A 22,478-nucleotide genomic window follows, 5' to 3' on the forward strand; every position below is an offset into this window, starting at 1 on the left:
AGCTGTAGCGGAGGCGCAAGAGGCGATTGGAGATGCACGAGAGAAAGAGGCCACACTGTGGGGGGTATTTATAGGGGAGAGCTAGAGATAAATTTAGTTATCCATCTCCTATAAAAAAGGAAAAGATAAGGTTTCAAAGGGATAAGGAATAGAGTCCTAATTGCTTGAAAATTGGTTTTACTGTGAGGGGGAGGTTGGGGGCTGCTCACGTCCATGGTGGGGGGATGGGGTGGAGTACAATGGGGGGAAGGGGGGATATCGTCGGGGAGAGGGAGTTGGGTTCGGCCAGGAGGGAAAAAGAAAAGGAAAAAGGGAAAAAGAGAAAAAAGGAGAAAGGAAAAAGGAAAAAGGAAGGAAAAAGGAGGGGAAAAAAGAAATTACCTCCAATTTTGCCGATTTTTATTAAGTTTATTTAAGCAAATTTTATTCTCTGAAATTTAGATATAAATCTTGTTAATCATTTAAAATGCTTTCGGGATATTTTAGAATATTCCGAAAAGCTTCCATTTAATTAAATTAAATTTATTACACTGGATTTTCTCCTGAACTTTAATTAACAAATTATTCTAAATGGATTATTTAATTAATTCTTGGCTTGGGTAAAACTCAGGGCGTGACACCAGCCTGCCAAGAAGAAAAAGGCACTGAAGAAAAAGAAAAGACTCCCTAGAAGAAAGTTGCTCAAGCTTCCTCAAAAGCTCTAGCAAGAGTTGCTAGGAGCTTGTCCAAGTGACTTGATCCATGAAGAAGCATTGTTATTTTTTGAGGTATTACTCATATGGCCTTGTAGTTCCCATCAACACTTTGTAGCGTAGCTGCAATTACAAACCTTTTTCTACGAAGACCATGTTGTGGTAAACTTGCAAACACACTATGACTTATGTACTGCATCGTGCTATTAATAACTCTAGATGAAGTTCTAAATTGGTCCTTTTAAGGGTCTTAATGTTAAAGCCCTGCTATTAAAACTTGTAAATAAGCTATTATAAATTATGTCCTGCTATTATATTTTGTTATCAAGCTATGACTTGTTTTGTGTTGTTATAAAGGTCTACTGTCTACATGTCCTGGATATTTTCTATGTTGATCCTTTCCCATGAAAACATGTGTGTCTAAACTCTACATTATGTCAGTTTATAAATGTCTACATGATGATTGTTTATTTCCCTGCTATATTGTTGAAGCCAATATATCATAAACTCATAGTCATTGCAAACGCTTGCCATGCCATCATGTTGCCTATAATAGTTCATTCTAGTATTTACATGACTTATTCCAAAATATGCAAATGCTTAGCAAAGAAAACATTTTTTTCTACGACACCATAATTTACAACAACATCATTCATTCATTCAACATTCCTTCTACACATGTTTTCAACAAGTTGCTTTAAAGGGCATATACATCAAGCAAAAACTTTAGATAGAAAAATTAACAACAGAGCACACACCAAACATATCATTCTCCTATGCCTAAACTCTTCTGCATCCAACTACGTATTTACCTCTCAACAAACCTCCTTCCAATTACCAATCTTCTCCTCATTCTCTGCAAAAACATAGTGCGAACTTGTCATATGCTTCCTTTAATGCTCCGTTCTCCTACTTATCACAGTAAACAACCATTTCCTCATCGTACCGGTTCATAAGGTCCTCCTTGATCTGCAATGAGAAATAGGGGGATGCAGAACACCACTAAACTTAACCAAAACAACAAATTGATCAAAATATAAACCAATTTGCAAAAAGGAGACTAACATCTCGCCAACATTGAAGCCACCTCTACCCATGATTTCTTGTGGTATAAGATGTCCATGCTACCATAGATTTACAGCAAGCACTCCTCAACTTCTATACGGAAGCTAAGGGCGGGGAGTGATGAAGGATGTGTAGGATTGAAACAGAGTTAAACAGACCTACCAGAGGGGGGTAAATGGTAGAGAAAACCAAAACCCAAAAATCTTTCGCGGAATAAAAGATTACCTCTGTCGAAAAATATCTTGATCGCCTCGCTCCTATGCCACCGCTACCTTGATCGCGCCGCTCATGTGCCGCCGATCAGATCGTCGAAACCCAGAAAGTCACCAGCGCCGATCAGATTGTCAGAATCTAGAAAATCACTAGTAGATGAAAGTTAAAGACGTAGATCGAATGAACTTGACTTTATTGCATCAACTAGAATTTACAAAGCGCACCAACAACGCTCCTCTCAAAATTGTTGATCTAGGATCAACAACTATTCAACTCAAATTTTCTAATTCTAAATCTCACAAAAAGCATACCAAGGGCAGACCACTCGATACCAATTTATATGCAAAATAATCAATCTATTCAACTCTATCTCCGACGCTCGTGGCCGCATGCAGAAACAGAATCGAACGCCGTATCCGGACGTAGCGGTTTGCACGTGCACGTATGAAGCTCGGACTGCTGTACTTCCATACGGCCACGTCAAGCCATGCATGCACGAATCAGGTATGTACGCACGAGATAGAGTCCACCACATGCTTCCTTGCCGCAGCTGATTTCCTCACCACGTACGTACAAGAGTCCATCCATGTACGTTCCTTGCCGCAAAGCCAAACAGGGCCTACGGCCCATACGACTCCAAATTAACATGCTACAATACCTCGCCGGGTACTGTAGCATATGTGCACTACCACATCTCTCTTCCTTTTGTTCACCAGTTTATCTCCAATTTATTTCACGATTGTTCCGGTGCTTACACACGTAACATGTAAGCCCGTTACACATCCATCCCCACACGGCATCCATCTACCATGTGTCACCTCGTATTCAACACCGTCACCCGGCATCCTCGATCGTCCGGACCTTAGCTCCTCCCTGAGCCTAGTCACGATCTCACTGCCATTGACCGATATTGACCTTCGGGAATCACGACTTTAGTCTAACCATGTCACATGACATCTCGACCATCCAGACCTCGGTTCCTCCCTGAACCTAGTCATGGTCCTCGCCATTGACCACAGTTGACCTCAAGTCACCTGCACACATAGGGATAAACCAACCATTTCTGAGCACAGATATCGCAACCTGACTCACATTAGTTACACACACCGACACCAATTTATAAGCGAATTGTTCATCACAAAACATTGATCATGACCATGATCTTACAATCTCCCCCTTGATGAACACATTGGCAAACACTTCAAAGTTTATTTATTATTTTTGGAAAGCAACTCCAAAAAGCATTTAAAAAGAAACATCTTTCACTTTTGAAAAGAAAGAAATTTCCAAATTTCCAAAAACTTTCCAAAATTCTTCTCCCCCTTTTGACAATGATTTCATCAAGCGTAGAATTTATGTTCTTTAACGTCCAAGAGCTTAGCATACACATAGCATATCAAGTCATGTGTTGCAATAAAAAGAAGATAAATTCATCTAAAATATAGCTCGCATGTATTAAAGTATAATCATGAACCAAAGATTTTACAATTATGTTCAAATCAACAATCAAAATTCATGATTTCAAACGAGTTATAATGCAATACTGTCACACGCATATAGATTGAAGAATAAATACTAGACATATATACCTATTGCATTTATCACTCTCTAGCCTTGTCACAAAATTACCAAGAGAATTTTAATATTTTTTTCTCTCAATTATTCCGGGTACGTCCTTGTCGTCAAGACTGTTTCCAAGGATTCGGCACCCATTTTTTTCTCACATCGAATACGTCCTTGTCGTCAAGACTGTCCAAGTATTCGGTATTCATTTTTTTTCTCTCACATATTTTTTATTCTCTTGCACAATGAGCAATTTAAAAGCTATTTGAGAAACAACAAAGCAATAAAGCATATATACAAGCATTTATTGATCAACCCATATGCTAGCATCAATATTGCATAATTTCTTAATTCAAGTATAGAATTTAAGTGTCATGCATCATATCCCTTAAAAGCAATATCTAAGCTTCATAAAAATACTAGAATACATACAAGCTATACTAGAGACAAATAAACCTTCATAGTATTGGTAGCATGCTCATGACATACCATATGTATAAAACAAAGCTCTCTTTGTCAATTATTGTCATATTTTGCTGGATAAAACCACAAGGTATAAAACTCCCCCTCAAACCATGCCAAAAGGATGAATTATTCTCAATTCTCCCCGAAGAAAGGCAAAGCGAGAAGAATCCAGTGGTTTAGTGAAAATATCAGCAAGTTGCAATTTTGTATCCAAAAATGTTAATTCAACATCTCCCTTCTTAACATGATCCCTCAAAAAGTGAAAGCGAATATCAATGTGTTTGGTGCTTGAGTGTTGAACAGGATTCTTAGCAATGTTGATAGCACTAGTATTATCACAAAAGAGAGGTATTTTCTCAAAAGTAAGACCATAATCTTTCAAAGTTGATATTAGCCAAAGAATCTGTGAACAACAACTAGCAGCAGCAACATATTCTGATTCAGCAGTAGATTGAGCAACACTAGATTGTTTCCTAGAAGACCATGCAATTAATGAAGTCCCAAGAAAATGACATGTTCCACTAGTACTTTTACTATCAATTCTACACCCAGCAAAATCAGCATCGGAATATCCACTCAAGCAAATAGAAGATGAGGTAGAATACCAAATGCCAAATTTAAGTATATGTTGCAAATACCTCATTATTCGCTTGACTACTTGACGATGTGAAGCATAAGGAGATGCTTGAAAGCGAGCACACAAACACACAGCAAATTGTATGTCTGGCCTAGAAGCAGTTAGATACAGCAAAGATCCAATCATACTTCTATACCCCTTTTGATCAACTGCTTCACCATCTTCATCAGGATCTAGCACAGTTGTAGTACCAATTGATGTTGAAATTGGTTTGCAATTCTCTATCTTGAATCGTCTCAAGAGATCCTTTGTATACTTCGTTTAATGCATAAACGTACCTTGAGGTGTTTGTTTGATTTGCAACCCCAAAAAGTATGATAACTCACCCATCATGCTCATCTCAAATTCCCTGCGCATAGTCTCAGCAAACTCCACAACCAAAGCGTGAGATGAACAACCAAAGATGATATCATCAACATAAATCTGAATGAAAAGTTGATTATTACCATGCTTAGGAACAAAAAACGTTTTGTCAGCCTTTCCCATTTGAAAACCTTTTGCAAGCAAAAAGTTCTTAAGCCTATCATGCCATGCTCTAGGTGCTTGCTTCAAGCCACACAAAGTTTTAGACAATTTAAAAACATGGTTAGAAAAATCAGGATTTTCAAAACCTGATGGTTGTTTGACATAAACTTCCTCCTGTATAAAACCATTTAGAAAATCACTTTTCACATCCATTTGATAAACCTTAAAACCTTTGGAAGCAGCAAAAGCTAACAAAAGTCTAATTGCTTCAATTCTAGCAACAAGAGCAAATGTTTCATCAAAATCCAAACCCTCCACCTGGGTAAAACCTTGAGCAACAAGTCTGGCTTTGTTCCTCACAATCAAACCATCCTCATTTTGTTTATTTTTGAAATCCCATTTGGTTCCAATAATATTATGACCAGAAGGTGGTTCAACCAAAGTCCAAACTTTGTTTCTTTCAAAATTTTCAAGTTCTTTATGCATGGCGTTAATCCACGATTCATCAGTTAATGCATGAGTAACATCTTTGGGTTCAAAAGAAGCAACAAACGCAGAATTTGCACAAACATCATGAGATGTTACCTTAGACCTTGTAGTCCGCTCACCTAAGTTACCAATGATTTGTTCTGGCGGATGTCGTCGTTGAATGTACAAAGGAGCAGCGACTTCTGAAGTTGTTTCACGTTCTGTATTCTCACTGGTCGAGGTAGAAACCTCTGGAGGACCATTGTGATTAGCATCAACAGAACCAGAAGCCGACGAACCTGGCCGGTATGACCGCACCTCCTGTGTTGGTCTGACCGGAGGTGTGTCGGCGGTCCAACCGGCTTGTCGCCCGGTCTGACCGGCCGAGCCCACCTCGTCGTCGTCGTCGCTCTCTTCTTCAAAAATAGGACCATCCTCCCCCTGGGCTTATGACAATGTACCTGCAATTTCTAGTCTAGTACCTGGACTAGCCTCATCAAAAGTAACTTCACAAGTTTCAATGATTTTGTTAGTTTCCAAAACAAGTACACGATAGCCACGTGAATGTGTGGGGTAACCAAGAAACAATCCATCGATAGAGCGTGCTTCGAATTTATCCAAATTTCCAGATTTCAAGACGAAACATTTGCAACCAAAAACACGCAAATGAGAAACTTTGGGCTGACGACCAAATCGAAGTTCATAAGGAGTTTTTCCAAGTTTAGATCTCAAGAAAACCCGATTTGAAATATAACATGCAGTGTTAACTGCTTCTGCCCAAAATTTCCTTGGAGTGTGATACTCATCAAGCATTGTTCTAGCCATCTCAACCAAAGAACGATTTTTTCTTTCAACAACACCATTTTGTTGAGGGACACGAGGAGAAGAAAATTCATGTTCAAGATCTTTTTCATTGCAAAATTGTTCAAAAGAGGCATTTTTAAATTCACCACCATTATCACTTCGAATTCTATTCAAAGAACCAGGAAGTTCAAGATTCAGTCAAAGATACAAACTATGAAAGTGTTGAAAAGCCTCATCCTTAGTTACCATAAAGTAAACCCAAGAATATCGAGAAAAATCGTCAACTATAACTAACACATACCACTTTCCTTCAACTGATTGCACTCTAGCTGGACCAACAGTGCCCATGTGTAAAAGCTGTCCTGGTGCATCAGTCATCACAGAAACAATTGGGGCATATGAAGAAGCAACCATCTTAGCATGACGACATGGTGTACAAACCAATTTAGGATCCTTCTTAAGTTTAGGCAAACCACGAACAAGATCCAAACCACTTATCCTCGTGAGATGATCAAAACCAACATGTCCAAGTCTACGATGCCAGAACATCACATCTTTACTAAACTTAGCAACCAGACATGTTATCATAGGTGAAACAGGATTATCAAAGTCAGCTTTAAAAACTTTTCCATATCGAGAAATATTCAGCACAGAATCACCACAAGAATCAAATATTTTACTTCCAGTTTTCTTAAAATGAACCTCAAAACTCTCATCAACAATTTGTGAAACTAAAAGCAAATTATACTTTAAATTCTCAACCAAAACTACATTCTTCAATTCAAACTTGTCATTTACCTTGACCATACCTGTAGCAAGAACGGCACTAGTAGAAGCATCACCAAAGATAATCGATTCAGTCTTGGATGCATGTTTCAGGGAGGAGAACCAATTTTTATCACCGGTCATGTGCCGCGAACAACCGGAATACACGATCCACACGTTCTCCTTCCTCGTCACCAAAGCCTACACAAGAGAGGATGTTGAAGCCTTAGTACTGGGGTTAGATAAAAGAAATTTAGGAATCCAGTACTAAGACACACGACCAGTCGATCCAATAGGCATATAACGACATGCAAAAGCAGTTTGAGAATTTTTGGAAAAATCTCTACAAGGCCGGTCTGACCGAGGTGCAGTAGCCGGTCTGACCGGAGGCCGGTCTGATCGCTTCTGTACCTCCGGTCTGACCGGTGTCCGGTCTGACCGAGGCTTAGTAGCCAGTCTAACCGGATCTCGGTCTGACCGTGCAACCCACTGCGGTCTGACCGGTTTCCTTGAGGGAAAAGCAGATTTTTACAATTTAGATTTTGCAAAAGCAATTTCTCTCTCCTTTTTCTGTTTACGAGCTAATCTAAAACAAAAACCAACAAGATGTCCATCTTTACCACAAAAGGAGCAATTATACTTTACCTTAGAAATAGATGGTTTTGAAATATTTGTTTTTGTTTCTTTCAGTTTTTCAGAAAGAGAGGACATAAAACTAGCAGACTTAAAAGCTGTTTTTTCATTACTTAGTTTTGTCAAAGTTTTGAAACCAACACCTCTATTGCAGCTAGTCAATTTAGATTGATCCAAAATCATGTTAAGTTGTTTCTTACCATCAGAAAATCTTTTCAAAGAACTTTTCAAATAAGAAACCTCCTTTTCAAGATTAGCACAGTTTTTGCAATCAATCTGGACACTTTTGCTATTGCGACACTTAGGGCAAGATAGCACTTCATTGGTTTTCACAATTTCTTCCATGTACTCAACATGAGCTAAAACAAATTTTAGCTTCATCTTGTCTGATGTGCATGTTGAGCAATCCAAAACATCATGCTGTTGTTTTAACTTTTTAGCACAAAGCACATTAAACATCGAACTAGCATAAAAAACAGTTTGATATTTTTTTAACATCTTTTTAGTTAAAAACAACTCATCACAAGTACGGGTTAGCAAAGCAAAACCAAGAGCAAGAGAAGATTTAGTTTTCAGATCATGTCAAATATTGACATCTCTAATTTTTGAAATTTCATGCATCAAAACCTCACAATTTTTGCAATCATCATTAGGAATAAGAGATTTTAATCTAGTAATTTCAACATTAAGAGATTCAATTATAAACTCTTGTTTTTTATACATCTTCTCACATTTCTTATTTTTTGCACTTAAGACATGGATGGCTTCCTCAAGAGAACTTACCTCATTGTCCTCACACTCGGAATCTGATTCACCACGTGACATGAGGCAAACACCGGAGACGTTCCTTCCTTTATTTTCATCTTCGTCACTCTATCCATCTACATCGCTTAGTGGTTAACATCTTCTTGAGATCGTCCTTGGTTTTCCTTCCCTTGAATGTGTTCTTGTACTTAGACTTGTCGTCCTTGGTCTTGTATCCACCATTGTCTTCTTTCTTGCCTCTTCCAAGCTTAGGACAGCGCCAACGAATATGATCAAGTGCTCCACACTCGAAGCAACGAGTTGGACCTCCTCTTTTCATGTATCTAACATTATTCATAGCTCGAGAAATTTGTTAGCAGCCAAAGCCAAGTCCTCCTCCTCGAATTGTTCGAGTTGTTCATCGGACTTGGCATTAATCAAAGCAAGAGCGACCTCAAGTCACCTGCACACATAGAGACAAACCATCCGTTTCCGAGCACAGATATCGCAACCTGACTCACATTAGTTACACACACCGACACCAATTTATAAGCTAATTGTTCATCACAAAACATTGATCATGACCATGATCTTACAGGCTGGACTCACTTGAATCTAGGGTGCTTACAGATCCCTCCATGTCCATTACTTTTGACCTCACTGCTATCGCCTGCTCCATGTGCTACCTAGGGTTAGGGTTAGGGTTAGGGAAGGTGGAGATGTGGTTACATCCGCATGATTGTGTTTGGCCGATTCGAACCAATGGGTACCATCTTCAATGGAGAATAGAGTATTTCAGTCCATATGAAAAAATATTATCCAAAAAATGAATATGATGTTGATTTTGATGTTGAGAGTGATGTGTATATCATTCAATCCAAATTGTAGCATAACAACGCACACAGAGGAGTCGCACGTGGGGGAGGTCGGTGCCAGTGGGGAGGAAGCGTGAAGTGGCGGAGGCAGAGCAGCACGGTGAAGCTAGCGCCGGTGTGCACAGCAGAGTGGAGGTTAGGGCGTTGCGTTTTTTTCATTTTGTGCTCCATATTTTCCTTATCACACTCCACCACTTAGTTATTTTATGCATTATTTACTTGCAAAGTTATTTTGGCGTATTATTACTTTCTAATAATCTTATTACATTAGTTACTGCACTGCATTTAATCTACTATTATTGCCAATATCACAAACCACCATATCTTGTTCCCTGATAACCTAGGTATATGTTGTAAACTTCATCAGATTAATATTGTAGTGGGTACTCTGGTAAAGATGATGTTTTGAACTACTTTATTATGCCATGTGAAGTGATGTAATTGTGCCCATCCGTATGATCGAGATATTCGTACTTAAGATATGCTGCTCTAGTGAGTTGATGATTTGCAGCCTATCTATGTATATGGAAATATATTGGTCTTAGGTGTGTACTGGCCACCGAGTGTTGTGAGAATTATATGAGTGAGGGTACTACATGCACCCAGGGCGTTGTGTATGGCTAATGAAGGTCTAGAGGATCTGGTTTGCCTCCAAACGTCCAATGCAGTCTGGAGGATCTGGTTTGCCTCCAAGATGGTACAATAGTGCGTGGAAGTTATGGCAGGGTTGGAACACACCCCTTCTGTGTTCGGGACGGGGCCAATAGCCACAACATCCTTTAACCCACTAGGTGGATCTTAGATGAGCTTGGGGCAGTATTACGTTATGTTATCCATAGCCTGGCTAGCTGGGGATACGTGCGGGTAAAGCTAGACAGACACTGCAGAGTCATACAGTATTCGAATATGTTGTACTCCCAATTAATGGAGATACGTCACAGAGTGATTCCTATTCTCATGGTATGAGTAGTCCTTTACAATTAAAATATGGATTTGGTAAATGTTGAGAATAATGGTGAATTAATACGGCTATTGTTTTAAAAATATCATTTTATACTTTTTATGAATAAAATGTTTACGAAAGCAGGTCAAAACTATTTATGATAGGTTTGTTATCAAACCCTCTTTGATGAACCCTATTCTTGTATACTCCTTACATGTAATATAATTGTTTAATTATGCTTATGGCTTACTAGGTATTTTTGTACTCACTTTTTGCATAAAATGTGGTTCAGAAATTCAGTTCTTCGTCAATTGCTCTTGTTAGGGTTGCTCCCTTCGCCCAAGCTTACCTATGGTGCTGTTGAGTCGATTCGAACCGATGGATACCATTATTATCCATCAACGGTGTATGAGGTATTTCAGTCCATATGAAAATACAATCCAAAAAATGAGTACGATGCTGATTATGGGATTGAGAGTGATGTGTATATCATTCCATCGAACTTGGAGCAGCGCACGGGGGAAGGTCGGCGCTAGCATGTAGGAAGCGCGAAGGGGTGGAGGCAGAGCAGCACGTACGGTAAAGCTGACGCCGGTGTGCGAAGCAGCATGGAGAGTAGGGCGTCACGTTTTTTTCACTAGATCATGTCGTTAAGACATGGGCATTCAGTAGAATTTCTAAAATTGTAATGCAATTTTTGCTCCAAATTGTAATGGGCTAATGGTTGAATAGTAATAGTATTTTTTAAAACCAGCCAAAAAAAAGGAAAAGTAAGCGATCACTCTGTTGCTCCTTTCTTCTTCTTGCATGTCCGCTGCGTGCTCTGCTTTTGCTCCTTTCTCTGCCACCAAGAATAAGAATGCGAGGAAACCTGTCCCCCCCCCCCTCTCTCTCCTCCCATCTCCCCTTTTCCTTCCCCGTAAACATCGCCAATCCGCAATCAGACCAAACCTCCTCTGGATTTTGCGAAGAAACGCCGAAATCCATCCACCCAGTTTTCCCGCGAGATAATTGGAAATGGAAGAGGGATTCTTGGAATCAGGACCCTTCTCCCGCTCATCCTCCTTCGTAAGTGCGTTGAGAAACGGAAAATCTCGCAGCAGGGGCCATTTCTTTGTGTGTCCTGTTGATTGTTCTCCTTGATCTCGATTTCTTTGCAGGGTGGGTTCGACGAATGGTTGGTGTTGGTGAGGAAACGCAATGGGAAGCCCTCCTCCTCGTCGTCGTCGTCTCTGCAGCAGCCGAGGCTGGGTGGCATGGCTGCCCAATCATCCATCAGGCATCGTTTTACCTTTCTGTCTCCCTGAAATATATACCTGCCTCTGCATTGTACCCTCCATGTTTGACTAATGATCGTACTATGTGATTTGCATGATTCCTATTGTGATAATTGTTAGGATATTAATACTGTTGTTTAAATGTTAAATCATAGCTTTGCGTGTCATGCTGGATTTAGGCAGTGGTGTAATTCCGTTTTAGTTGTATGTGTGGCGTCATGGCGTAGTGAGCTGATAGGCAGAAGCATAGTACGTGCAGAGTGGGCAGATGAACAGCCAGAAGTTGAGTGCATACGCATGCGTGTGTAATTGGAATTAGTTAGTTATTCATGCAGGTGATTAGAGGCCGTGCATGCTGATTAGCCAAGCCTCGAGCATGTGCAGTTTGAAGTAAGAAGCGGTCTAGGTAGTTCATGCATGCATAGTTAGTTTGCTTTGGATTCTAGTGCCTGCTAGTGATTCGCAAGGCACAGCTGCTGAACGTGTGTGTTTGTGTGTTATATTTTTACAATTGTACCCGGATCCCAGTATGTTTAGTTGAGAAGAAAAAACAGAAAAAAGGCACCAAGATGTGTGCAGTGCCACCAATACTCTGTGTTGTGTTCTTCTTCTTCCTTGTGATTTCACGTGTAAGTTAGAGTTGTGTCCACTACGATCGCTCGAGTGTTTATATTCCTAAGAATAATTTTTTAGTCGTGTTTAGATTGTCACTAACTCACCATGTGAGAGAAAAATGGCATGACATTTTTACAGATAAACTAAAGAATGTTTTCTGATTATTTATTGTAGAAGGATACAATGACATGATTTCAACTGTTGTGTTATGGTCATGATCTTATTTCGTTAATCACTGGACGAGTTTCTTGACAAAGCTCGCATTGATATGATCTATACGCTTTATGCTTTCAGTTCAGAAGGGCTAGAACTTGGTTACCCTTGCATCAATGTGATGGACTCTAGCTTATCTTACCAACTGCCATCAGCAAGCCTATGGGACAGGCTTGGGAAGGTTACTATGATGGACATCGAGTCAAGTGACTTCAGCTGGAGCTCTCTCTCTTCACTGCACCACACAAAACATAGTACTACCAGTACAGAACCCTGCGAGGATGACACTAGCAGAAGTTTTGAGGTCTATTATCTTCACTTGTGTCCTTTACAGAATGTTGTCATTAGTAATTTATACTAAATCATAAGTATATGGCAGTTATGCATCGACCAGCATAAGCCTCAAGGCCTGTGCACTGTACTGGCAGAAGTGAGAAATGCTGTTTCTTAGTCACTTCTTTATCTCATTTTCTACCTGTATCATTTTTTTCGTAGGTTACAGTAAATTCTGGAGGAGTTGTTCTGATTGCATTGTTCAGAACATCTGAAAATGATGACCTTCCTTCCAAAGAGGCTGCGGCGGTCATCAAAATTGCGCCTTCAAGGATGGCCACTCAGTCGGAGCGTTTTGGCTATGAACTTGCTAAATGTCTCGGAGTGAGGACCCCACAGGTGAGTACCCAATTTGCTTGCAGGAATTCTAGCCAAGTACATAAATATTAAATTTCACCGCTCTCTTGGCCAATGCAGGGCAGAGTGATACACAACTTCTCATCCGAATGGCAGCAAATCAAGGACGCAGTTGAGAGCACTCGAGATGCAGCAATTTCTGTAGGTGATGAGCTCGAGGAGATGATCTGCACTGAGATGCTAGAGGCACTCGAACTGAGCCGATGCCTGTTCCTGATGAAGTATAAAACATCAAGCTACCTACCTACCAGTAATGCGTGCATGACGTACAAAAAAATGGTGCCTTTTCTTCCATAACATGAAAGAACTTGTTTTTTTATGCTTGTTTTTGCAGCTATGTACACGGTTCCCCTCTGCTAGAGAACACAGTGCCATTCGACTCACACGATTCTGCTGCGAAAACCGCTGAAGCCTTGGGAAGGGTCTTGATGCTGGACCTCGTGCTGAGAAACGAGGATAGGCTGCGGTGCCGTTCCCTCGGCTGGCGAGGAAACTACGCAAACTTGCTCGTGGCCAACCGGGAAGCCTACGCGAATCTCGACTCGCTGGACGACGCCTACGACTCTGCGATCATCCGGTACAAGCCGGAGATCATCAGGAGCCCCCAGAAGCAGAAGCCGAGGAGAGCGGTTTCGATCAGCGGCAGCATGGGCTCGGACGCCTCCGACCTCATGATGCTGGATCAGTCCGACACATACGACCGCACGAACCCTGATCAGGTCTCCAGCTTCCGCATCGTGGCGATCGACTCCGGCGTCCCGCGCAGGCCGCCGGCGTGCAAGCGGGCGAGAGACCAGGAGAGCTACCCGAAGCTGGTGGAGCTCACGCTCAACAACTGGGACTACTCCTCCAACCTCCTCTTCGAGGTGTCGTTCGCGAGGCTCGGAGTTCCAGGGCCTGAAGAACTCGACGTCGTGCCGCCGTCTGATCATATTCATGGCCACCGTTCTGCTCCTCTCTCTGAAGGCGACATGGCTGCAGCGGTGAATTCCTTCCGGGGAGGCTTCCGCAGTGCCCTGAGGGACCTTCAGAGGTTCCACATCTTCCTCGTCACGCTCTACCAGAAGCTGGATGGCCTGCTGAAGATCTTCTTCAACCTCATGGACAGAGGGCTGAACGAGAGTGACAGGGAGGATGCTGGCCCATCTGATTCGCCGTTGTATCCCGTGGAGACGCAGATGGAGTCCAGTGACGGTGAAGTTCCGAGGCACATGCATCGGCCTTGCCGTACTTTGTCCCGGGATAACTTCGACCTGTCGTCTCCTGCCAGCCGGGAGAGCTTTATGATGAAGAACTTCAAAGGAAACGGCGATGCTTCCCGTGGCTTGCGGCTGACGATGAAACTACGGGATTTTAACAAGTGTGCTAAGGTTAAACACCTTTTGGAGTAGTGTGGATGAGAAAGTTCATTCCCCTAACATATTGCATGAACGCCTGATTAACATCTGGTTTTTATTCACACTCGGTTATTGGGGCTAGTAGCTTCTTGACCTACAAACTTGAAAAGTTGATTTATTAAGTATTAACTATTACAAAGTTCAAAAATGATTTATTTAAATTTTCAAAGAAACTATTACAAACTTGAAAAGTTTTATAAAAAAACACACCTTTAGTAGCTTGGAAAGCATGCCCCAGATAATCTAGCTATCTGTAAATAGGTTCAAAACCTTTCTGAAAAATGAAATGGTTTTGGTACTTGGCACATAATTTTGATGCTAATTAAACATTTAATTTGCAATACATATAAGTTCCTTCTTGGTAATTGTTTCCACAATGCAGATTTTATCAAGATTTAATTTTCGTGAAACTTCTCAACTGATTCTATTCATCATGGTACATCATGTTTACAGGCAGACAGTGAACTGAGCAAAGAAATAGAACAGTGGAATGAGATGCTGAGGACTGATGTTGTCAAATTGTGTCAAGACAACAACTTTAATACAGGTTTCTTTGAAGGAATAGATAATAGCATTGCTGTTGATGCTTATGAATTGAAGGTAACCCTAATGTTTCCAACCTTCTGGCAACTATGTAGTATTGCAGTAATGGACAACAACAGGAAAATTTTTCCTGCAGGTTCGACTTGAGCACATCCTTGAGAGGATATCACTAATTTCTGATGCTGCAAGCACTGAGCGTCCCTCTCAGATCACGGATTACTTGTTCATTGGTGGTGCTCTCGCTGCTCGGTCAACATATACACTTCAACACCTTGGCATAACCCATGTGTTATGCCTGTGTGCAAATGAAATTGGGCAGGCAGAATCTCAGCAGCCAGGTGTTTTTGATTACCGGAATTTCTCAGTAAGTATGTATACCTGAGAAAGTTTGAGGGAAAAAAAAATTCCTAACAGATTATCTACATGTAGCAAAAGGCAGAAGTTATAGTTTGGACTAATCCTTGCAATTCTTCATTGTTTTATTTCTGTAGATTAATGATGATGAAAATGCAGACATCAGTGATGTCTTCAAAGATGCTTCAGATTTCATTGATTATGTCGAGCACCTAAACGGCAAAGTACTTGTCCATTGTTTCGAGGGGAAAAGTCGGAGCGCAACGGTTGTTCTTGCTTACCTGATGCTGCGAAAGTAATGCTGCATATAAAATATTCTCTCCGTTTCACATTGCAAGATTTTCTGACCTCGCTTAGATTCATATATATACTAATGAATCTAGACACTTAGAGAAAATATATACATTAATATATGGATAAATTTAAACAAACTTAGAAAGTCTTATAATGCGGAAACAAAAGAGTAGCTTTAGTTCTTTTTACCTTCCTTCTCATGCACATGCATCTCCATATGTTTCCTGTTGGTTTTGTCGTCATTCCGAGCTGAATATGCCATCAAGCGTTTTATGACTCCCTAACTGTTCCATGCCCAGAAATTTCACTCTTGCGAAGGCATGGAACATGCTGAAGAAGGTGCACCGGCGAGCGCACCCCAACGACGGCTTCGCCAGGGTGCTGCTGGATCTCGACAGGAAGCTGCACGGCAAGGTCTCCATGGAGTGGCACCACAGGAGGCCCGCGATGAAGGTGTGCCCCATCTGCGGCAAGAACGCCGGGCTCAGCAGCAGCTCGCTCAAGCTGCACCTGCAGAAGGCGCACCGCAAGATCTCGTCCGGGAGCGTCGACACCGCCATGACGCTGGAGATACAGAAGGCGATGGAGGCCATCAAGGCCGGCCGCGCCGGCGGCGACAGCCCCACGCAGAACCCATGAGAACGCTAGGTACACCTGAAATTTTTGGCCAAATTACATATATCTAGAACATGGTTTATGCAGTGAGATGTCAGAAAAAAAAAAGATGATAAGCGTGATTCGGAAAATTTTTCGGTTTTACCTTTACAACTTCCTCACCTGCTGCAAAAGTTCCCTTTTGTGGCTGCCGAGTGAAAGAGCCTCTGCCAGTTGTTTGACATGTTGGGACAGTTTACTCATTTTTAGGAAAAATAAATGTAGCAAGACAAAAACTGATGAGATTTTCCCTGAAGAAATGCATAGCGTGTATCTTATCAGTCATGTGAAACATATGTATTCTGAAACTGAAGTTTGCACCCGTAAATCCTTCAGATTACAACGTACACAAAGGAATGGAAGTTTTTCATCTCCCAGCAAAAAGTACATGAAACTACAAATTCTTGGTTAGAATAACAAAAAGCAAGCCTCTTTGTGATAGAATGTTAATTTTCTGTTGTTATAAACCATATTTCACAACCATAATCAGATCGGTAAAAAAGATCAGCACCATTAGTGAAATGACAGCTCCAACTCAACACTAATCCTGTACAAGCCATGATAGGAATCATCTCCAATTCTCCATCGGGGCTTCAAGGTATAAGAGCTTTCCTATATAACTCATCCTTGCCATCAGCAGGTGAATACTTCATAAGCATCACGCTGTTAGATGCTGTTTCTGCTGAGCTTAATACATGCGCAGCATTCCGATACCAAGGCTGCAAATGAGGATCAAGGGAAGGTGAGTTTGGGAGCATTACTGAACCCCAGTCTCTCTGCCCTACCCTTGGTTCACTTATTCTTCGTCGCACCAAAAGCCCAGCCACATCTTCTCTTCTAATCTCTGTCATGGTTTGTGCCATTGCCATGCACAGGAGAAGGACAAAAACTGCATCCTCTTCAGGTAAGAACTCTACTGCAAGTAGTTTCCAGTTTAATAGCATGGTTGCTCGGCCACCTGGAAGGTCAGTTGATATACGGACGAGTGTGAGGTATTGCTCTTCATCATTGCAGTCATTAGATGTGCTTTCCTTGTTTACTCTGTAGTTCAATCTCCTCCCAACAAGCAGCCTTGCCTGGAAATATGGATCATTGCAATTGCAGTTACAATGAAAGTTAAGACACTCTGTTCTAAATCCATTTCATGTAAGTCAATAAAGCTCCTTTATCTTAACAAGTTCAATTCCACACAGAATGCAGCAATGAACAGAGGAGTCCACAACACATACCTCTTCTTGTGAGCTCTCATTTTGAACATGAAAGTTTAAGTCATCTCCTAAGTTTACAGTAAGTACATCTCCAGTTGAAAAGCGCCAAACTACCTTGCTGTCCTGTTGATCTTTTTCTGGCGTTGCTGTTCCCACCACCTTTTCTGCAGCACAAAGTGAAACCAATAAGCATCTACTCTTAAGACGATATGATTGCCGTATCAGCACGAACCAATTATTCTGCATGCTAAAGTTACCAGGAGCATAACCAACGGAGCTTGCGTTTTCAATGTATGACCATGAGCCCTCTCTAACCTCAATGATCCTTTCCTCCGGTTTCACTGCCATGGGAGTTTCAGCACCTCTCCGCCAAATCCCTCTGCCTATTCTACACAAGTTGCAACTAAAATTCAGCGGAAGCATATTAAGATATAAAAGAATATGTCATCTAACAATTCAGCATATTATCTTAACTTGATCAATGCAAAAGATTTGAGTCTGGATTGCATGGCTCATTTTGATATAATATAAATCCAAGATCATTTTCAGGGAGTAATTGCCAGAATGTAATTAAATGAAAAAATTATCGCTAGTTCACTAATATGTAAAAGAAACACCTCGTTTCAGTAGGATCTTTCTGGACAACTGATCATTTGAAAATGTAGTTTGAAATAATATTATTTGAAGATATATACACAGCATTTTTTGAATATATAATTTCTGAACAATGCACAGAATATTCCCCCAACAAAACTTTAGCAGTAGATTCTGAAGCTCTACACACTTTCCTGAACAGTACCTCATCCGAATGACAAAACATTCTTTTCCACTATGATCAAGCACAGTGCGAGTCAACCACCGTCCTTCTTGTGGACGGTAACCTCTTGTCCGCAATATGACATCAGAAATCATAGCCCCACCATCATCAGTGACTCGGTCAGGTACACACTTCAACAAGTATGGTGCTTGAACTGGAGGTGTGATTGATGCCATTGCTTTCATCCTAACATCAAGATCCTCTGTAACCATGAGAGATTTTTCATGCAACATATCACTCCATGAGAATGAAATGTTCTTGTGGAGCTTGCTGTTTCTGAAGCATCCACTTGTGCTGCGTCTGACCTCAATGGTGAGGCCCCTTGTTGCAAACTCACAATATACGTGCCACGTTTTTTGCCAGTTTTTGCAGGATAAATTGGACGCTGATTTGTCGAGCTTTAGTGATCTGTGACACCTCTGTGTTCGCAAACGTATGAACTCCTTGCTGGTGTATTCACTGTTAAATTCTCCTTTCAGGAAGACATATACCTGTTATCAAGAATAATTAATATCTTATTACCAATGTACAAGGAATTAAATACTCCATCCGTTTCGTATTGTAAGATGTTTAGGCTATGCCTAATTCATCTGCATATCAATATTATATGAATCTAAACAATACTAGAAAGTCATACATTATGAAACAAATGTAGAATTTAGTAAATGAACACAAAACATTTTTGCAAGAATTCCCCTGCATGATTACATAATGGATTGAAAAGGTAAACTCCGTTTACTCATACAAAAGTACACTGTGTCAGTTATCTAGATTTTTCAATGTTCAGTGGGTGCGTCAAACCATCTGTAATAAGTTTGAGTCCTTTCAGGAATGTTTTGATATGTATCTTGTCTTTAAGCAATGGAAACTACAAAAAGGCTGTTTGTGTTTTCCTCAAAGAGGATTCCATGATTATGAAACAGTTGCAATTGCTAACAACTAGGGGAAAACAAACCCGTCAAATGGTTGAAAATGTCAGTGCTATTATTGTATAAAGATAGAACAGAAGCACACCAAAAATCAATATACAGTACGCAACTGTAGTTGTAGAACTTTTGATCACATTACATTGATGCTAAAATTCATAGTATCTGGTAAGAAGCTTGATGACAACAAGAAGAGTAAATAATAAACAGGATCAGCCAGTTACACACTACACCTACTACTTCACCCATCAACAATAAGAAACCTTCAGTAAAAAGAAAAACAATAGGAATCTTGCATTGTGGGTCGAAATGATCAGAAGCACATGGCATGGTAAAATTTAATACCGCATTTTTATTTTTTGTTGCTGGCATTACTACACAGCACTCTGATGCTTCTAGGACTTTATGCCGTCCATAAGTTCTCAATTAATTTCCATTCTAAGGCATAAGAAAACACCAAATAAGAAGTGTTTATTTTCTCTGGATGATAAACACATCAAATGAAGCATTTCCAGAGTAGAGAACAAATGAGATGCCAGTGTAAGTGAATGACCCTGATACATAACAAAAGTGTATCTGGCTTAATCTCAGATATACCTCCATAATGAACCTAGGTTGCAGCCCTTTATATAGCCGGTTGGCATCCTCTTCTGAGGCTGCCGCCTCCCAATAGAATGCTTCTCTCGCTGCGTCTGCATCTGTCTTATCAATCTCTGATCCAGCCGTATTGTATGGTTCATCATATGCATCCTCCCACCATACTCTTGTCCTCTCAATCATATCCTCATTCACCACCTCCCCATAACCCATCACAACTTTCGCAACATTGTCCTTGATGGCCATTGCTGCCATGTCCGTGGCATAGCTCACTGGGAAACTCTGCCAAGGACACATAATAGTAGTGTTAATTAAAACATCCATGATGCATTATTTTGCTTCATAGGATACCATGCCTACGGCCTACGCATACCTGGTGAGCAAGCCACATTAGTAGTATGTCCAGGCTAGGCACAAACCGTGTACAACACTGGGTTGTATTCACAGTTTTCTTGATGAGTTCAAGGAAACGCACGTATCGCCGCCTAGCAGCAACATGATAGACACCTTCTGAGATGAACGGAGAGGCAAAGCGTGCTGCTAGGCCAGCGTATCTTTGGACCATTTTGACAATTTCACCAGCAGCATTGTCATTACTACAGTTGCCTTCAGTCCCATTATCACTAAGATCAAATGGTTCCGATGGATAGCGCTCAGCCCACACATCCCGACAATGGTCAGCGGCATACTCTTCATTGTCAGCATCAAGGATGGATGGTCGGTTGATGAGGCGTCCAAACCTTGATGCACAGTAAGCAGCATAGCTCTCCTGGGGAACAAGAGAAAGGTTGAGATGGCGCATTTAGTGCGAAATTTCAATGGGCCACAGTCATGATATGAGTGATATATAACTGAACTTCCAAAATTGAGAGACTTTTTTTTATGATTAAACGATGTCAAAACGAGAAATTTATCCAAAAATATGGAATTCCCATAGGAGTAGGTACAGCACTGTAGACTGAAATATACACTATTACTGAATTTTACAAAATTACGCTGTTTTCTAAACACAGTAGAAATCACAGTGGAAAATGTCAGTGAATTTGGCATTTGTGAAGATATCTCGATGGAATCGAGCAGCTGACCCCCCAAAGATGTGTCGCGTTTACTGAAAGAGGCCAAAGGTGGCAGGCAAGCTAAAAAAGGCTCACATGGTGGAAGCAGTGGCAGAGCCAGACGAGGTGCACGTCGGGCGGCGGCAGCAGCATGGGCGCCTCCCCTCCTCCCGCCCCCGCCGCGAGCGGCATCCACAGCTCCTCGTACCTCCGCACGGACCGCGGCCCGACCGCCGCCCCCGAGCGGAGGAACGCGAGCAGGCGGCGCGCGGCCGCCGCGAGGTCCACGGAGAAGGCGGGCCCCGCCTCCCGGTCGCCGGAGCCGGAGCCGGACATCGCTTGGCCGCGTCCTCGGCGCTCCGCCGCCCCGCGCAGCGGAGGTGCGTGGGTGCTAGGTGGCGGTGCGGTGGGCGCGGGCGGCCGGTAGTGCGGAGCAGTTGGTTGGTCAAAAGCGTAGGAGAGAGAGAGAGACGTGACAGAGAATGATGAATGGTTTGGTTATGCAGCGGATGCGGACGTCGCTCGGTCGGTCGGTAGTGTCGTCGTGCTGGTGCTGCCGCGGACCTGGTAGTGGTTAGGTGTCCAGGCCCCCGTCCCCGTGACGGGGTCGTTACTTACAAACGGCATGACCACAGAGACGCAGCGAGACAAAATTTTGGAGTTATATGTAAAATTTAAAATTGATTAAAGCCACTCTACGCTGTAAAGTCATTATGTGCTGTAAGAAAAGGTCGGTGGTCTTAGTTAATGTGACAAGCACATGGTTTCCAAGAGCACCTTCGACGGTCTCTTCATTTTTGTCCTCTTTTTATCTACTTAACCAACTAGCAAAAAAATTACTCTTCACACTCTAACAAAATCTCTATTTACAACTCTCTGTATATATAGAGAAACACAATATATGTGAGACCCATGTTAAGACCCACAATTGGCAAAATATTTTAGATGACCAAATTTAATATTGTGAGGGAGGCAGTTTTGCCAGGCAAGTCTGTTGGAACTTGAATATTTATTAAAATTGCTAAAATTTAGCTTGAAAAGCCATATAGCGACTTTGTTGAAGATGCTCTAAGACAACTGATATGATGTTTGTATTTGTTCATGCTCTTATGGCATCTCATTTCACAAACTGCGACGGTAGACGTCCGTGCGTATCGTATTTGCATGTTCCATACAAGAAGTGTTAGAGGTGAAGAATGATTCGATTAGGTGTTTTTCTGGGCTGGTCCATATCAAGGTGTTGACATCAAAATGTGATCCGACGTGTCACGTACGAAGACCTGAGAGTCGTTTCTCGGAATGCTCCAGTAATACCTAAATTCTTAGATTGCGCGGATGTGCCAGTCAGTTTGATCCTGCAACTGACAAGATGAAGAATAAAAAAATTCGATCGGCTATCGAGTCGATAGATAACTAAGAAACCAGCCGATCGGATGTTGATGTAACAATACTTAGCCGATAGATTGATCGATCGGTTGTCGAAAGTTTAGATCGGCTGAGAATCCG

At 41.5% G+C, this 22,478-nt stretch overlaps 2 protein-coding genes across 3 annotated transcripts; one reads left to right on the top strand and one right to left on the bottom strand.

The window, feature by feature from the left end:
* The first annotated feature begins 11,159 nt into the window (after positions 1-11,159).
* Positions 11,160-17,092, top strand: LOC102716355 (dual specificity protein phosphatase PHS1-like). 2 transcript variants are annotated; one of them, XM_015843830.2, is made up of 10 exons: positions 11,160-11,400; positions 11,493-11,611; positions 12,519-12,741; positions 12,933-13,109; positions 13,188-13,348; positions 13,462-14,497; positions 14,978-15,124; positions 15,204-15,431; positions 15,559-15,716; positions 16,015-16,628. In XM_015843830.2, the coding sequence occupies exons 1-10, from the start codon at positions 11,350-11,352 to the stop codon at positions 16,352-16,354; spliced, it is 2,640 nt and encodes an 879-aa protein (XP_015699316.1). In that variant the 5' UTR covers positions 11,160-11,349; the 3' UTR covers positions 16,355-16,628. The 2 variants fall into 2 exon arrangements, with proteins under 2 accessions (XP_015699316.1, XP_015699315.1); XM_015843829.1 differs by lacking the exons at positions 11,160-11,400; positions 11,493-11,611 and adding an exon at positions 17,010-17,092 and having other exon boundaries at positions 12,525-12,741; positions 16,015-16,363.
* Positions 16,658-21,308, bottom strand: LOC107305601 (glycine-rich domain-containing protein 1). Its single transcript, XM_015843831.2, has 7 exons — positions 21,069-21,308; positions 20,291-20,686; positions 19,918-20,199; positions 18,377-18,885; positions 17,835-17,965; positions 17,599-17,741; positions 16,658-17,445 (listed from the first exon to the last, which is right to left on the bottom strand). The coding sequence occupies exons 1-7, from the start codon at positions 21,306-21,308 to the stop codon at positions 16,963-16,965; spliced, it is 2,184 nt and encodes a 727-aa protein (XP_015699317.2). The 3' UTR covers positions 16,658-16,962.
* Between the last annotated feature and the right edge of the window lie 1,170 nt (positions 21,309-22,478).

The sequence above is a fragment of the Oryza brachyantha genome, chromosome 1 (genome assembly GCF_000231095.2).
Source record: "Oryza brachyantha chromosome 1, ObraRS2, whole genome shotgun sequence".
NCBI classification, from domain to species: Eukaryota; Viridiplantae; Streptophyta; class Magnoliopsida; order Poales; family Poaceae; genus Oryza; species Oryza brachyantha.

Bases quoted from the DNA above. Each gene is read 5' to 3' on its own strand.
- LOC107305601 (XM_015843831.2), bottom strand. From the start codon at position 21,308: ATGTCCGGCTCCGGCTCCGGCGACCGGGAGGCGGGGCCCGCCTTCTCC. The intron at 20,687-21,068 runs GTGAGCCTTTTT...CTTGTTCCCCAG, and splicing joins TCTGCCACTGCTTCCACCAT to GAGAGCTATGCTGCTTACTG. The intron at 20,200-20,290 runs GTATGCGTAGGC...TGTCCTTGGCAG, and splicing joins TAATGTGGCTTGCTCACCAG to AGTTTCCCAGTGAGCTATGC.
- LOC102716355 (XM_015843830.2), top strand. From the start codon at position 11,350: ATGGAAGAGGGATTCTTGGAATCAGGACCCTTCTCCCGCTCATCCTCC. The intron at 11,612-12,518 runs GCATCGTTTTAC...TTATGCTTTCAG, and splicing joins GCTGCCCAATCATCCATCAG to TTCAGAAGGGCTAGAACTTG. The intron at 14,498-14,977 runs GTTAAACACCTT...TCATGTTTACAG, and splicing joins ATTTTAACAAGTGTGCTAAG to GCAGACAGTGAACTGAGCAA.